This window comes from Diorhabda sublineata, chromosome 2 (genome assembly GCF_026230105.1).
Source record: "Diorhabda sublineata isolate icDioSubl1.1 chromosome 2, icDioSubl1.1, whole genome shotgun sequence".
Taxonomy (NCBI): domain Eukaryota; kingdom Metazoa; phylum Arthropoda; class Insecta; order Coleoptera; family Chrysomelidae; genus Diorhabda; species Diorhabda sublineata.
This window is the reverse complement of record NC_079475.1, coordinates 31,969,688-31,987,000: the sequence shown is the minus strand read 5'-3', so window position 1 is coordinate 31,987,000 and position 17,313 is coordinate 31,969,688. Positions and strand designations below refer to the sequence as shown.

The 17,313-nt window shown below is 30.6% G+C and overlaps 3 protein-coding genes across 3 annotated transcripts; 1 reads left to right on the top strand and 2 right to left on the bottom strand.

The window, feature by feature from the left end:
• Positions 1-1,718: 1,718 nt before the first annotated feature.
• Positions 1,719-2,954, bottom strand: LOC130452607 (E3 ubiquitin-protein ligase E3D). The gene has a single exon (XM_056791950.1). The coding sequence runs from the start codon at positions 2,952-2,954 to the stop codon at positions 1,869-1,871; it is 1,086 nt and encodes a 361-aa protein (XP_056647928.1). The 3' UTR covers positions 1,719-1,868.
• Positions 1,719-7,225, bottom strand: LOC130452609 (m7GpppX diphosphatase). The gene is made up of 4 exons (XM_056791953.1): positions 6,746-7,225; positions 6,546-6,691; positions 5,296-5,517; positions 1,719-3,231 (listed from the first exon to the last, which is right to left on the bottom strand). Exons 1-4 carry the CDS (start codon positions 7,098-7,100, stop codon positions 2,956-2,958), a joined length of 999 nt encoding a protein of 332 aa, XP_056647931.1. The 5' UTR covers positions 7,101-7,225; the 3' UTR covers positions 1,719-2,955.
• Positions 7,226-7,327: 102 nt separating this feature from the next.
• Positions 7,328-12,779, top strand: LOC130452608 (peroxisomal biogenesis factor 3). Its single transcript, XM_056791952.1, has 4 exons — positions 7,328-8,044; positions 8,677-8,883; positions 9,000-9,179; positions 10,975-12,779. The coding sequence occupies exons 1-4, from the start codon at positions 7,715-7,717 to the stop codon at positions 11,281-11,283; spliced, it is 1,026 nt and encodes a 341-aa protein (XP_056647930.1). The 5' UTR covers positions 7,328-7,714; the 3' UTR covers positions 11,284-12,779.
• Positions 12,780-17,313: the final 4,534 nt, after the last annotated feature.

Here is a 17,313-nt window from a genome sequence, read left to right as displayed (position 1 = left end):
CGGCGATGAGCCAGGATGCGCGGAGGGACAGAATAAAGTCTCGCACAATGAGACAGCAGCTGCTCTTGACCTTGCCCTTCGCTACTTGGAGTAACAGTCTACTGCCACATCGCGTATGTCTTGTTCACGAGAAAATGGCAGAACTGCGCGACTAAAAACAAAAGTTTATTCTTTTATTATTATTATTTATTATTTTGTTTATTGTTTGCGGGAGGAAAAAATGTCTCATGCGTAATTACACTCGTAACTAGGGACTATTTATTCTCTTGCTTTGACAAAGTGTTAATTGCTGTCATTAGTAATAAATAATTATTAATATCATAAAAAGTGAAATTAATATCGTACTTTCGACCGGCTATGAAGAAAAATCGTATACAATACACGGGCCAAAAGTTAACTTCTCGATCCTGCTCATCATGATACCCGAGGCTAAGCCGGAAATTTAACTTTCGGCCCTTGTAGTATACTAATTCATTTCTTGTCAACATAATTCACCTTGTCTTAATTATGTGAAATATATATTTACAATAGACCAAAATTATGTACTTCATTTACAAACAATTTCTGGAACGTGTTCGGATTACCCGTGATCGGACTAGCGGGACTCAAGTGTACATTAAAATCGAAAAACAACTTGGAAAAATTTAAACAACAACTTTACAGGTTATTAGGTATTTCATCACAATCTGGCTACATATTGACACGGGGAACGAACATAACGTTGTTTACATTAAAACTGAATATTGTTTACATTCAAATTATATTGTGACGCGCGTTTCGATAACCAAATTATCGTCTTCAGAGATTGAAGGTAAACTGTTTACACCACTACACCAACAATCACAATTGTACAGAGAATGAAGGTAAACTGTTTACCCTCAGTCTCTGTGTAATTGTGATTGTTAGTGTAGTGATGGTGTAAACAGTGTGTTCATTACGAATATCACAGTAATAATCACATAAAATACAGTCCCCTAGGCAAATCAAATTATCCAGTTCTCAACTATATTTTTATCCACAGCTGTGCTTATATTTGTATTTAAATGAATAATTTAGTAAGATGAAAAAAGTCCATGAGAGTCCGCGAAAGCAGTAGATAAACAAATTTCAATGAGGACTTTTTCTGATTTTGTAAAATTTTGAGTTCGTTTCATAATTTCATTTATTTATTTTTCTAAATCTCCACCACTATAAGATATCTTTAATGTACATCTTGTGGTTCATGGTGCAAATAACACTAAACAAAGACTAAAATAACAGGGTTGGTTAACTAGGATTAGACTTAAAAAAAGCTGAAGGTCGATGTAGGTTCTTTAAAAATTATATTAGTAAAAGAAGACTGTTTTCACAAAGAATTAATTTGCAATGACTGATAGAGAACAACCAGATTTGCAAGAATTATTCCTAACAAATTTTTCTTGGTTATATAGGGCGTCTCAAAACGATCCAACTATTTCAAGTCAGTGAGAAGCAAACAAAGCGTATTTCTAGAACAATCGATCGCTTATTCGAGCTCATCAGTTGTATCGATTACATTATCGACTGCACAACATTGCAAAAGCTGCAAGCAATTTAAACAATGTCGTTGTTTAAAAATTTTTGTTTATCTTGCAATTCATACCAACAAATACATAAAAAAATAAGTATAATGTATTTTTTTCCAACTAGGAGTTATGAGCATATTCGAATTGGGGCATATTTTATTATAAATAATTGGAACAATTTTACAAATACTATATTTCATGTACCAATTACATAATACAAAATATATTAAACCTTTTCAGATGGTTAGTGGTAGGTACATATAAATATATAAAAATAGCAGGGAGCAGATATTTTCTATTACCTGTAGGATAAAATCGGAATTGTTATTGGAAAATTTCGGATAGAAATAAATAAGATACTCTAAAATCATTGGATTTAGAATATTCTAAAGGAAATAATTCATTACATTTATACAAATTGGTCAACAAATCCACCATCATAGGTTTAGATATGTCTATATTACTAACCAAAGAATCATCATGCCATTCTTTAAGCAATATATCATCTATTTTGACAAATTTGAATAAAACTTTAGCCACATGATGATCTTTAAGGCATTCTTCTCCAAATAATATATGAAGGTTCTTTTCCAAGACCCACAGTAATAAAGTATCAGTATTTGTACGGGAAGTCTGGCAAGACAGGATCAGTTTTGATGCGTTGTGTAAAGAAAGTTTAAGAGTATTTTTTATGACTTGAAAACAGTCTTCTAAACTTGATGAGGCAATTGAAGTATTGTCATTTGAAAACATCACTGTATTAAACCATAATTTAATAGTGTTGTTGTTATGTTTTTTTCCTAACCATTTTAAACAAAATTTACAAACCAATACATTATTTGATACTTTCAAGTTAATTGCACATTCAATGTTAATATGTACAAAACATTGGGAATAAAATAAGTCATTTGGTTTTGGGTCTAAACTGATGCTACCAGAATTCCCATGATTATGACAGAACCAATCACTGGCATCTAAAGTTTCTGATGGTAATGGTAATACTCGATGAAATTGAAGATGGTTTGAAAGTGATTTTTTACAATTAGCACATTGTATAATATACCGTGAATTAGTTGACAATAATGGTTTATTACTTAACGATTCTATACTAGCTACTGTGTTTTGTAAAAATTCTGCCTTAAAACTACCTTTGTTTTCATGAGTTATTTCTGTCAAGAATCTGAAACTTAAAAAATTAACAGTCACTCTCAATGAAGATAAACTATTTGTCACTATTTTCATATTCTTGCAACCAATTTTAGTGATTTCCTTATTTATTAATAGCAATATGGCATCATGTTCAAGAACAACTTCTATGGGATTCCTATTAGAACACAACTTAATAAATGCATTTACACATTGTAGTCGAGGTCTAATTTCCAAAAGAACAGTCTTGTACACTTCTGCCATTTTAAGAAATATTTAAAACACCGTGTTCTTGAAGTTTTTTACACAATACATCATTCTCTCTAACAACAAATGGTATTGTTGCTTTTTGGTAGTAATCAGGTAAAAGTTCAATATTATTGATGACTTGTGACAAAAGATGTGCTTTTTCTGTTAGAATTCCTGGTGCATCATGTTGTAAAAAACCAAAATGTATGTGAAGGTGATAGAATGATGGGTGATAGTGAAGATATATTCTTAATCTTGACTCGTCTAATCCAAACTTGGCTTTGATGGCTTCCTGCAATTAAAAAAAAGTTCGAGGATTCTAACTTTGATAAATATAACTACACTTAAGTAAACATATTTTAAACAGTAGTGGTACATATTGAATGGGACATATATACAATATCAAGTAAAATTTTTAACCAATTTCATTACAAGGATGCTTAGATGTAACTGGCCTGACATAGAGATGGTGGTAGTTGTTTGAAAAATACCACTGTATTAGAAAGTACACAATCTATACAGCATATGTTTAAAGTTTGAAAACTGAACTAGATTCTATTCTGGGTGAGACTGGTCCTTCGCTATCAGCAGTTAAATATTGGGTGGTAGAGTTTAAACGAGGACATATGACCTGCAACCAACAAAGAAGGTAAAGACTGTTCCATCTGCAGACAAGGTCATGGCTTCATTTTTTTTGAATGCACATGGGATAATTTCAGTTATTGCAATTGCCAAAATTTATTAATTTAAATCTGAATTGCTACCTCATGCACCCTATCCGTCAGATTTAGTCCCCTTGGATTATTTTCTGTAACCAGACTTGAAAAAATGACTCAGTGAGCCAAGAGTTTCCAGCAATGAAGAGGTAATGTTGGCAGTTATTGGCTATTTCCAAAATTTTTGTGTTTTCTTTATTGGGCCAGGTACTTCTGGGAATATCCTCATTCAATTTATCTTACTTAATTTCTCTAGTGGATGTCCACTTCAAATTATTAGAGTGTAGTGAGAAATATTTGGCTCACTTTTCTAGTCAGTTTGCATTTCACTTTGTGCCATAAGTTGAGATATTGTAATTAAAAATTAAATTAAAAAAATGTACACAAAATATGAGAAAATACAGATATTAAAATGGCATTTTGGGGGTCACTCATAAAAAATTATCAATTTATTTGACCTTATGCAGATATGCCCATTTTCTACATAGTACAATATTATTCAAAAATTGTATTGTATTAAAAAATTTTTATCTACTACATAAGAAGTCAATCAATAGATTTAGGAAAAATAGAGAAATAAATAAGTTAACATAAGTGAAGGAACGTAATGAATTATGATGTAAAATCAAAACAAAATTTTTCTGAAAAAATATATTCTCTACAACTGAATGCATGTTTTTGATACATTGTAAATGTAAGGGTCAATTATAAGATATTTATTTCAAGAAAAAATGTCAAAAAAATTAATGTATTGAAGAAAATTTGTTATAGCTCCCTTCTAGATTAATAGAAATTAAACAAGAAATAAAATTATTTCAACATTTCTACTACTTCTTATTAACTTTAAGGAGATTTGCTTCCAGTAAGACAGTTGTCCGGCTCACAATAAATGTGAGGCTCAAAATTATTTGGAAAAAAAATTCTTTGAAGTTTAAAATAAAATATGAAAAAGCCACTGCTGAGATTTGGGTGGATATACACTTTTTGATTTTTTTATGCCCATGAAGAAAATGTAATCTGTTCCATTCAATATTTATAATTTCTTTATTTGACACTATTTTTAAATTTGTGAAGACAGGGATCAGAAGATTATTCGATTTTTTTGAGTTTTATAATCACCAGAGGAAAATGAGAGTGACACTAGTGCAGAGAAGTGATAAATTAAAGCAGGGAAGTGACATAGCATTGATTATCAGCTAAAATCAGATAAAATGCCATATTCTTTATTGTTTTAGCAAAGAGAAACAATAATAAAAATAAGTCCAATGGAATTCAAATAACGTATATTCACCCATATACGAGAGTGCTTCTGTATAATAAATTTGGATATTGTGTAGCTTAATAGGGCATATGGTTATGCTGAAAGATTTCAACAGAGTTTTGTCATGTATGATATGAAAACTATAAGATTGTCTACAATCATGATTATGTAAGAAAGATATAAACTAACTGCATATAAAGTAAAAGGGCACTGGAGAGTAACGATTTAAACTTAATTTATATACATTATTGACAGTTATAGTATTAAGCATTCCTTTATAAACACCAGCACATTAAATTAAATTATTACATTAGTTGAGAGTAAAGTGATGACTTTGATTATTTAATATGTAAAATGCTGAAAATTAATAGATACTCACCACCCCTTTCTTTTTTATGTTCCTAAGCAATTCCAAATGATTTCCTGTCAAATCTCTCATAGATTTTATATCCCGTCTATTGATGACAGCTAACAAATAGAGAGTATTTACATGTCCATTCCACTTCAAATCTGGTAGCATTACAAAACCATTGTCTGGATCTGTATCTTCAAATATTATTCTTTCCACTTCTGATTTATGTTCAATGATATTATATACCCACTACAAAAAATTCAATTAATTGAAACAAGTTTGAAAACTCTTGAAATACCAGGTGGCAATAGATTTGGGAGGAGTCTATGCATTTTTGAAGCAGAACAATAAGTCTTGTACAAAATATCTTGAAGAGTGGCTGTAAAGAAAAAATGACACCTCAAAACAATCTCCAATGATGGTTATGTCATGTGAAGTAGATAGAGGCACACCAGTAAGACCAATTTGTCGATCAAGTCGTACAGCAAAGAGCGTTTTAAAGAGGAAAGTAAATCTTACTATATATACACAATATCTGCACATTTGATTTCTTTTTATACTGTCTCCCATTAGAGGATTCCTTAATTGTGAACTACTGTTTTTAAAATTTGTGTTGGTGATCATAGGAGAATGAAGCAAAATGAAGAATTAATATTTAATAAAGAGTGTGATAAATTGAATCACTAAAAGCAACATTTTTTAATATATCACTGGAGCTTGTAATAAGTAATGTGCATAAAAGGAATTTAAGAAGTAGAAGTCAAATAGTTGCATATGAAAACAACATAAGTCCTAATTACAAATGCATACAATTGGTTATTTCCATATGAATATCCCAACATTTGAACTTTTTTTCCTCATAGTGCATATCCCAATGAATAAATTGGTATTGCTCATTTGGTACTAAAAGTATAAGGTCTCATTTTTTATAAAGTTAATTAGCCAATGGGATTTATTTAATTAAATTGATGAAATATAAAAATTTTTACGCAAAAATATACTAGAATTTGGAGCCATTGGGTATAGACATATGATACATTAAAGTTGAATTGCAATTTTTTCCTATTTTTATTGTTTTGCAAATATGAGAGTATAGCTTTGGACAGCAGAATAGATTTGCCTCTATGTTTAGGAAGTTTTAAATAAGGATTCTTTCAATGAGAGAAAATAATAGATGAACAAATAACTTTCTTTTCAGTCAATCTAATATTTATAGTCTTGCCTATGATAATATATTTACTGGAAAATTGAAAACTAATAATTAAATTAAAATATACCTGTAGATGCAGGGATTCGTCTGTTAATTGTGGAAGAACTACTTCTTTATATATTGCTGGAGTTTCGTCAACGATATATAACTTTTGGGTCGAAAATTTAATAATATGCTTCTCAGTTGCTGGATGGATCACCGTTGTTTTAATAACTAAAAATCTAATAATGAGAAAATTGAATCTGTTATAAATATTGTTTCATTTACCACTTAAATCTTTGTCCGCGAAATATTTATAATCCCCATAAATATCGTTTTGAAATGTCTTTTCTAAAGGATTTGTATCTGTAAAGTGGTTTTTATACGATGCCAAGTCTTCTTCTTCAAACGCAGTTTTCTGTAAAATTACTACTGCATCACCTTCTTTTGAGTCGAATGTTCCCCTCAAAATGAGTCTTTTTAGATTGGTGTTATTTGATAAAACACTTTTTATGTTAAAACTTGACAGATCGTTAAGGTCATTATGGATACTGTCTTCAGAAGTTGTTTTTTCATCGATATCTAACTTTATTCTCTTAGGAATAGGGCTTTCTGCTGAGTCTACTGAATGCAATGCTGACATTTTTAACCAAGCTTCTAATGGCTTCTTCTTCGTTTTTCTTATCTTGGACTATATTTTGGTCGATAATTCATCAGCATGGTAATTGTATGGAGACAAGAGAGACTTGATTATTATTACTAAATGTCCTAGAATTAATGATTATATTCACTGCCTTGATAATTAGAAAATAAAAAGCTCATTTTTCTAAATTATTTAAGAATGTTATGGGGAATTTATTAAGCAAGGTCATATAACATACCTGAGAAGAGGAATTGAGTAGAACGGGAAGAGATCTGATAGTCTATTGGATAGGACGTGCAGATAACAAATTAATTAAAGTAAAAGAATATGAGAGAGAAAAATGTCAATATTATTTTCATATACAAGACTTGGTGGTACAAATTGTTCAAATATTTAACATCCTCAGATATAGGAGCTGAATATAAGGTCACTAAGGACACAGATCAATTATATCACTATAGAACAGAAGAGTTGATTGACATGTTTTGAAAACAAATTGAGGTTACCATTTGGAATGAGGAGAAATTTTTGTAATTGGTGGTTTCATTTTAATAATAGATTTAATTACTTATAAGTTAATTCTTGATTTATAATTGATTTTAGTGAAATTCGTCATGTCGGTACTTTCCAGAATTCAAGGATTTGCTTCTAGACACAAGAACAAATTTTTAATTGGGGGTGCATTTATATCGGGATCAATAATACTTACGAAATATGCTCAGTATAAGTTTAAAGAGTGGCAAGAAAAAGAAACTTCAGAGTTCTTTGATCGAAATCGCAAACAAAATCATTTTGAAAGTATTGGAAGAACTACTAATCAGACGTTGTCTAACTTTTCAGTATCATTACTAGACTTAATTTCAGAAATAATTAATACTGATGAAGTTATTGAAAACATTAAAGCAAACCCAGATAAGAAAGTAGAATTATGGAACAGTTTAAAGGTAGAGTTATAAATTTAAGTATGTGAGCAATTTGGTTTAGGTCTATACTATAAACCAGTTTTCCGCAACAAATAAGACGTTTCAATTACTATAGTGAAAACTTTATGAAATAACCATGTTTCCCAAAAATTGATAACTGTTTCAATATGTGATAGGAATAATTTGGTCTTTACTCAGCACTTGAAAATATTTTCTTCATTAGTAAAACAAGGCTGTTCACCCGAAGAAAAGTTTCCTTAGATAGTCTTACAACTTCCTTGAATTTCATAATATTTTTGAACACATCTAAATATGTAATTCATTGAAAACAATGTTTGAAATTTTCTGCCCTTGAGTTACCTTAAAATAACATAGATCAATTAAAAAATCTGTATTTCTGTCTAATTGCCAAGTAGTTCACTTTTTCGTTTTATATTTATTTATAAATCTTTTCATTTGAATTTACACTTGATACCTTGCAATTGTGATATTTATTTATAAATGCAGAGAATTACTTCTATTTTATATTACTTCTATAAACATTCCTATAAAGATTCCTGCTTCATTCCATTTCTTGTGATTGTGCCAAACAATTTTCAAAGAAGGCTTATTATTTTGTTACTCTGGCATACTTAATATTTTTTCTCTTTCAGCTGTTAGTGTTTACAAAAGTATCAGTTACAGTATATTCCATTGTGATGCTTGCTGTAGTTTTAAACGTACAGTTGACGGTAATTGGTGGATACATGTACAAAGATCCAAATCGTGTACCTACAGACATACAAGAGAAATATTTATCACTGTCAGAAAAATTTATAAATCTTGGTATACAAAAATTGGCTGAACTTATAGAATATGAGGTAGTTGTTAGTGCAATAATCGTATTAATAACAAATACAATACATTCAATGATTTTAAAATGATTTAAAAAAAAATTGACTTTAAAACATTATGTAAATCAATGATGTTTTTTCAGATGAAAAAATTAGTTAGTGGTATGGAATTATCCAAACTGTTGAAGTTGGGTGACATAGAGAGTTTGTTTTGGTCACTTCAAGTATCTCTTTCGTCTTTAAAGGATGGTCCAATTGAACAATTTAGAAAATATATTATTCCAGAGGAAAATAATAGTTCTGATTCTGTATATGACAGCATGGTAAGTTTTAATTCCACTAATACAGTTTTATTTTCATTTGAGAAAATATGTCATTTTATAGTGAATCCTGAATCACAAGTGATAATAACTGAAAAATCTGATGATTTTGTGCCAACTAATGGGGTTGTATAATTTGTTCAATTTGAGCTTTTCACTTCATCTACTGATCCATTTATGATAATGTAAATTAAACCTTCTCATTACAGAACAGTTTTGAAGTACATATATTAAAATCGTATTGTTCTTATTAGCATTGACTCTGGAATGATTGTTATTTACTTGCGTTTATCGTATGAATTTTCATATATTTTTCATTTATATATGAAAAATTTATATAGTAGAAAACAAATGATTTATAATAATTCCCAAACTTTATTATTTCACTTGCATATAGAAAAAAAGGAAATAGTAAGTTGAAGTAATCATTTTATAAATTTATCAACACTGTTAAATTGTTTTTAGTTGATGTTTACTTATTGTTTTCGCCTGACTTCTGACCAGCAAATGCAATTGCTGCAATTACAGTTTTATTTATTTCAAATCCACAATTATACCCTAGTGTAAGGTAATATTTATATTTACTTACTTACTATTAAACATCTTACTATAACACTAGTTAGTACACACTATTTGTTTGAATGAGAATTTTATTAATTTGAATCACTTTTTAGAATATGTGAATTTAGTGATATGGGAATTTCTATTTTATCAATTTGTAGGTATAGTCTGATAACATAGTAGTATTTAATGACCTAAATTTCTTGATTTGAGGTAACTCGTAAAATAGCAATAACAAAATAAAACTAGTACATTTCGCAGAATCAAAGTAAAATACATTTCACTTGATCATGCCCATGAAATATTCTCTGAATGTCTAGATACCGGCAATGAGAGTATAAAAATCAAAGAGCCTAGTTTCTTCTAGTTATGTACATCTCATTAACACATTCGCGGACACTCATTTCTGTTGATATGTGTCTAATGAGACAGTGCCGTCATAAGCCGCAACGTCCATTATGTCCAATGACAAAATGAGTAATAAAGTAACCATCCAACTTTACCACATTGCTAAGTAAGAATAAAGGCTGAGAAAAGGAATAAATCACTCAAACTTCCCAGAAAATACCACTAAATTGTGAATAAATGGTCAAGAACTACTGCAGGAGGTGACACTGGAATACTTGGGAATGGTAACAAATCATCATTCCTGTAAGACTCCTATTTGAGCATTTGATAGACAGATAAAAAACTTCATTGTGATAGTCAAGCAGCTATCAATTCACTAAGATCTGATTTCATTAATTTCAAGCTGGCATGGAAGTGCCATAGGAAATTTGATAAAATAGGGATAAAAGGAAATAAAGAGCCCTTCTGCAGTGCGGGAAAATGCATCTATGAGTAAGAGTTTTGGAAGAGAATCACTTCAATGCTACTTTCTTGAGCTAAATTAACAAGTTTATTCCAAACCTAACCAAAAGTATTGGGATCTGGACAAAAACAACCTACACTTCCTCATTGGATTCCATGCAGGCCATTGCGGGCTTAGGAAGCATCTGATGAGATTCATTCTACTAGAAATTATGGAAGCAAAGATGTTGAAAATAGCTCTGATGTAACCTCTGATTCTATCCAATTTGAGGTGATTTTAGACCCAAAAAAGTGTGAGATGTTTGACAAACAGTTTTATATATTTGGAGAACTTTTCTAGTTTAAGTCCATTTTTGAATAAGTTAATTTAGATACTGAACATTATTAATATTATTTTTTCAATACCTTGCATGGATGTTTGTTTCAGGTAAGAGATACAGCTGATCTACTTGAAAGTGAAGAAGTAAAATCACTAGTAACGCATTGTATTAACCAAGGTTTCATAACGTTAGGAGATCAACTGGCAGAATTATATTCAAAAAGTGACATGACAACAAATGGTAGTGGGGAATCATTTATAAATCCTTTTGAATTACAGAAACCTTTAGCCAAATTAATACCTTTAATTAATGGTTTATTAACAAAACAATCATTTCCACAAGTTCTTATTCAACAACTCAATACAAATAAAAAAATACAAACATTTAATGCCAATATTTATGAAAGTTTATTGTGATAGTAATATGTATAATTAAATTTATTTTTACTGAATATATTTTCATGACATTCAAGTGTTTTTAGTGTGGTCACCTAATTATATGAGACATACTCAGAGATTGGACCTTTAACCGGACATGGTCATCAAGTCGTCATATCCATACTATAAGCATCATTGGACGACCCTGGGTGCCGCTGGTATATGGAGTAGGAAGAAACTGGAGATCACGTCATCTAGTATTGTCCAGCATTCAAACACTTCAAACCCCACATGACAGGCCTATGTGCTTAACAGCTTTTGACTGCCCACTATCTCACTATAAGCTATGACTAAAACATGTTTAACCTTTTCATTGCGACGCCCTCCTATAGTCAAACCAGTAAGACTTGTACGGTGTGCTAGGCCCTGCTTCATTAGGTCTAGATGAATGTCCCATGATGCAGATCACCCCTAAAGTCGATAACAAGATTTTCTGTATTTAACTGCTGCAACCGTCTAAAATAGGCCAATAAACGTTTTCTAATGAATTTCTTTACAAAGTCAACCATTCAATAGTTTTAGAACGCCTCACTAAAAGTCGAAATTGGTTTTAATATTTCCTCTATAATTAATTTGATTCATATTTTTGAATCGAATTTACGCTAAATGAAATTATTTGTTATCGTCGGCGTTGTTGGTTTTCTGCAGTTTCCTTGCAACCTGGTGAACCGGTTTTCCAGCCAAATGGCCGACTATAGGAAATAACGCAGCTGTACCCGCCCGCCTCCTAAATTTTCAAATAAAAAAAATTCAATTTGAGAACCTTTTTGCTTGCAAGCTCCCTTTCGCTTTTTTTTAGTTAGGCAAACAACCCCAGCCTTGCAGAGGAGCAATTCCCATATCAGGGCCCATTCCAACAAACCCTCCTCATTATCCTATCAAATTTGACCTGTGAATCTCTATCTCTCCACACTTGTTATATTTTATTTCTTAAACTGCTGAAAATTCTGTGAACGACTATGTAATTCAAAATAAACCATATTTTCTTTATAATACAGTTATTTTCAAAATGTTTTTTTTTTAATTACAAAAATGTTATTGACAAAGCTTTTTTTTAATCACGACAACATAATTGCAATAACTTCTTTTTTAGTAAAACAGTGAAGAAAACAATTTTTCTCAACTCAATAAAGGTTGACACACCAAAACCGTAAAGTGATAATGATAATTAAAAATTATTCATAACATCACTTCGATTTCTTGTTGAGTGCTAAAAAAATTATATTAAACGAAATGAATATTAAAATTTCTAAGACATTATTATATGAAGTAGGCATCAAAAAGGCTACATAAAATAAAAAAAATGTTTTGTATCCAACTTTATCAAGTTTCTAAATTAATATTTAATACTTCAATTTCTTTTTTAAGGAAGTTTTCCTTTAATGGACTAGTACCGGTTATTTTTTTCGTTTTCTCGTAATTTCATATAAAACTATTGTTTATTATTTTGTGATAATAAAGTGTTACATAAAATATTTTTTTAATCTTTTCTTTCTTCAACATCAATTTATAGAGGGCGTCAAAGTTGAGACTGAGAAAATGATTGCCTCCCTCTTCGTTGACATAATCTCGAATTTCGTAAATATGAAATAAAAAATTCAAAAAGCTTTTTAAAGAGGAAGGTAGCTAATATCGCAATTTCCCATCATTGAATAAAAAATTGAAAAAAAAAACAAAATACAGGTATTAAAAAATGTGTAAAATTAACGTTTTTTTTTCACTTTTTCTCCCATGGCAAATTTTTTGGTATATTAGGGTAAAATACAACAAATCAAATAAAACGCACAAAGAATTTAATAAATATGTCGATTGGTTACAAAGAATAACTTGTTTAAAGTTTGAAGAGCAGCTGTCGATCGCTCCTCGCTCCAAACTGCATGTAGACTACATAAATGAAATTTTACATGTTTTGTGAAAGTAAAATTCCTCAGTTGTTAAGAGTTTTTGAAATATTCACATAAAACTAAATTTCCTAAATTTCTTTTTTTATTAAGAACTTTATGTACTTAAAAATTATATTAATATATTTTTTATACATTATGAATTGAATGAGCTATATTTCTATTTTTCATTATAGCCTGTTTGATTAACAAGTGTATTGAATTTTGTTGAAATCTAGTTTTTACATCTACATCTATTTGAGCAATGAATAGATGTGATTTTGGATGTGTGAATAACTATGAAAATTATTAGATATATTTATTAACATTAGAATGTTATTACATTACATTAAAGTTTATCTTTTATTTGATACTATTTATAAGACAAATATATAATTGAAACTTCACAATCAACTACAATTATTAGTGTTTTCTATAATAACTAGGTTAAAATGTCTATTGAATGAATAAGAATAGCTGTTACTCGAAATAATTCAATTATTTGTTATAGTCTGAATATTCATTTTGACATGTGTTGCTGAAATCCATTTCACCAATCCCAATACCACTGTAACATTGAAGAGATAAAGAATTGACAAGATTATTGCCAATACCATATCTAAATGTTATTAAGGAAAATATATTTATATATAATATTAAGAGTATAAATCTTAGGGCGATGTCTTGTTTTGAATGAGACAAAAGAGAAGAATGAGTAATCTGAATGAAACTATTTGTTTTTTAATAGTTACATTATATATGTTGTTATATAATAAATCAGATTAAATACTACACTGCTTTGATTTCTTTTGAAACGCCTCAGTAACATGGGATATGTTCAGAGTTGTCTTTCCATCTTTTTGCGAAGGTAAATTCCACAGCTGTTTTCAATAGATAATTATGTATGTACATTTTGTTATGCTGTCCCTTAAACTCAGTCATCTTTTGCAACTTTCTCATAATTTCATTTTTCTTTCTTACTGAGACATCTGTAATATTGAACCTGGGATAAAGGGAACTTTCTTATATATACATTTTTTTGATGTCCCCAATGTTTATCTACTTTCTTTCATTTTTGTTTCTCAATGCATTTATCGTTTGTTTTATGTTGCACTCTCTAGTTACAACAGATTAAAAGGATTTACACTTAGACTACAGATCTGCATATCTATGTTGAGTTATGATTCTAGAAAAAATACTGTCAATTCTCCTGACAGGTGAAACATTGAACTTTTATTTTCAAATGTTGTTCAGATCTGGGTTGTCTTGATTAGTAGACAAGACACTATTCCACTATACATTTGAGGTCATACTTAGGCCAATAATAAAAATTTCCATTTTTCATATGCCTGGAACTTATTGATAATAAAGTCTCAAGGCTAGTAGCATGGAAATTCCTTGACAATTTCATATATTCTTTGAAGCTTCTTTTGATGTATTTGAGAAATTAATGTTGGGCATGTTATTCAATAACAAATTATCACTAGAATTGTGAACACAAATAGGATTTTAAGTATATAATCATTATTAAACAATTTTAGTGACAAATTGGAATAAATTTGATAACGTATTTGTTAGTCATTTGTTGATCATATATGTTTTATTGAACTGTAATTTTGAGATTTTATGACTTCATCCATATTTATCAATTCAATAATTAATTACCGTTCATGAACATATAATAGATATATTATTTTGAAATTTTGGCTTATATATTGTGAAACAAAATGAGGTTAATGGATTTTGTAAACAATAACCATTAGAAAAAGGATACGAAACATTGCTCTTTCCCATTTTTCAACCATATACAATTCAGTCACTAAGAGATATCTAAAATACCAATAGCTTATAAAATCCCTAATTGCTTTCAACATGTTTAAAACTTTTTCAGAACAACTTAGAATAATAACTAAAATCAAATTGACAATAGCAATAAAAATTTTTAACTTCTGTTACCTCCCTCTTCTTCTTTGACAGTTCGACTATTTCTTGCCTGTACAACAGCTAGCCACTCAAGTTTTTTTATGTTACCTGGAAGACTATCATTTTTATTCGCCAGTGTGATTTCGAATCAGTTTAGGGACTTATTGTATCGTAGAGTTATTATTAAAGTTAAAGAGAGCGAGGTATAGGAGCTTGCCTGTTATCCAAAACTGTTGATATAGGGAGGAAGAACATCGCTTTACCACACTCATTCTCTCTCTACTCTATTCTGATTGGATAGGCTTGACGTCGACGTTTCGAGTGGTAGGAGCGACAAAGGAGGGAATAACAAGTTTTGATTTTATTGGCGAGTGGAGGGAGATAGAGAGTGGTAAACCGATGCTCTTTCTCTCCCTTCCAATATTACAATACCACTTACATGTCGGTCTCTCTATGGATGGTGTATACATTTTCAAAATTGTCGTTCGCGGGCTACTCAATTCCAAATTTTTAGTGTTCGCGGTTCACATTAAGTATTGATTACGTTCGCGGTAAATTCGTAGTCAAACTTATGCTGTACAATAATTCTAAATTGATAACCAACTGTTTCGGAATCGATTCTAAATTCACTCGCAAATAAAGCTATTGTTTATAATATATAGATGTCACCATAAACTTGCAAATACCGTTAAGAGTATAATCTATCTCGCGATATTGTAAACGGTTGAAGGATTGTAATCTGTATTGTACTGTTTACAATTTCCAGGCAATGTTTTTCGGTAGATTATAATCTATCGATGTGAAAGTGTTAAATTACAATTTCTTCTTCTTTTTCTTCTTCATCGTACGTTAGGGCAAAGTCCTGTGTTTGCATCAATTGCCTAGCTGCAGCTGGGATGATGAAGACCAGCTTTCATACCATCTTGTAGGTGGTCGTCCAGGTGGTCGGGATGTTTATTGTAATGACTCCTTTGTACAGCATATGCTTCAAGTTTGAAGACGCCATGTTGTTTAGAATTTGTTTGGAAGTCACGTTTTCAGTGAATTTGTGAACATGGAATAAAAATGGTCATCTTTATGTGATATAATACTTTTATTTGAAAGGCATTAGCCCAACCAATCTATAAGCTGAACTCGATTCCACTTTGGATGAGACTGCTCCTTCGTTATCAACAGTAAAATATTGGGTGGTAGAGTTTAAACGAGGCCGTACGAAGACCAGCATCGCAGTGGTCAACCAAATGAAGTGACGACTCCAGAAATGTTGAAGAAAATCCACAAAGCTGTACTGGATGATCGTTGTCTGAAAGTGCGCAAGCTAGATGACAAAGTAGGCATTTGAAAACGTGCGTACATAGCATTACCTAACTGAAAATTTGTGCAAGATGGGTGCCGCATTTGCTCAGAATGGAACAAAAACAGCGTTGTGAAGATGTTTCTATCGATGGCAATTTTTACAGAAATAAAGCCGCTATTTTTGCACCGGCTCCAAAGAAAGCAAATACCGTTCAATCCACAGGCAAGGTCATGGTTTCTGTTTTTTGCGATGCTCTTGGCATAATTTTCATTGAATATCTTGAAAAAGTGTTGATTCATCAAGAACATGCACCAGCTCACACATCCGTTATTACAATGGCCAAAATTAATGAACGCGACATTTAGTCCCATCGGATCATTTTCTGTTCCTAAACTTGAAAAAATGGCTTGGTGATCAAAGATTTTTCAATAATGAAGAGGTGATGTCGGCAGTTAATGGCTATTTTGAGGAGCTTGAAGATTTTTATTATAAAAAGGGTATCGAAATTATTGAACATCACTGGGAAAAGTGTATGGTGCTAGGAGAGGGTGTAGGCTAGGAGATTACGTTGAAAAATATATTTTTTTGCCCAAAATTTGTGTTTTTTTTGTTCGGCCAGGTACTTCTGGGACCATCCTCGTACACTAACTATTCACTAATACTTACACGGTTGGTTAACTATTTACTAATATTTATCTACATACTTAACATCTAATTTATTTAAATACTCTTGTCACTGTCTCGATGTATTTACAATGACATCCAATCGTTGAGTGACTCACGGCTGTTAGAGTTTCGCTTTATGTATTGAAATCATTTCTAGAATATTCGAATTATCATAATGTCGAGACTGCATTAAACACACAAAAAGGCCTTTTTGAAAATTATTTCTATGCAAAGCAGGCACAA

Bases quoted from the DNA above. Each gene is read 5' to 3' on its own strand.
- LOC130452608 (XM_056791952.1), top strand. From the start codon at position 7,715: ATGTCGGTACTTTCCAGAATTCAAGGATTTGCTTCTAGACACAAGAAC. The intron at 8,045-8,676 runs GTAGAGTTATAA...TTTCTCTTTCAG, and splicing joins AATTATGGAACAGTTTAAAG to CTGTTAGTGTTTACAAAAGT. The intron at 8,884-8,999 runs GTAGTTGTTAGT...ATGTTTTTTCAG, and splicing joins CTGAACTTATAGAATATGAG to ATGAAAAAATTAGTTAGTGG.
- LOC130452607 (XM_056791950.1), bottom strand. From the start codon at position 2,954: ATGGCAGAAGTGTACAAGACTGTTCTTTTGGAAATTAGACCTCGACTA.
- LOC130452609 (XM_056791953.1), bottom strand. From the start codon at position 7,100: ATGTCAGCATTGCATTCAGTAGACTCAGCAGAAAGCCCTATTCCTAAG. The intron at 5,518-6,545 runs GTATATTTTAAT...AATTTTTTGTAG, and splicing joins ACGAATCCCTGCATCTACAG to TGGGTATATAATATCATTGA. The intron at 3,232-5,295 runs GTGAGTATCTAT...TTTTAATTGCAG, and splicing joins ACATAAAAAAGAAAGGGGTG to GAAGCCATCAAAGCCAAGTT.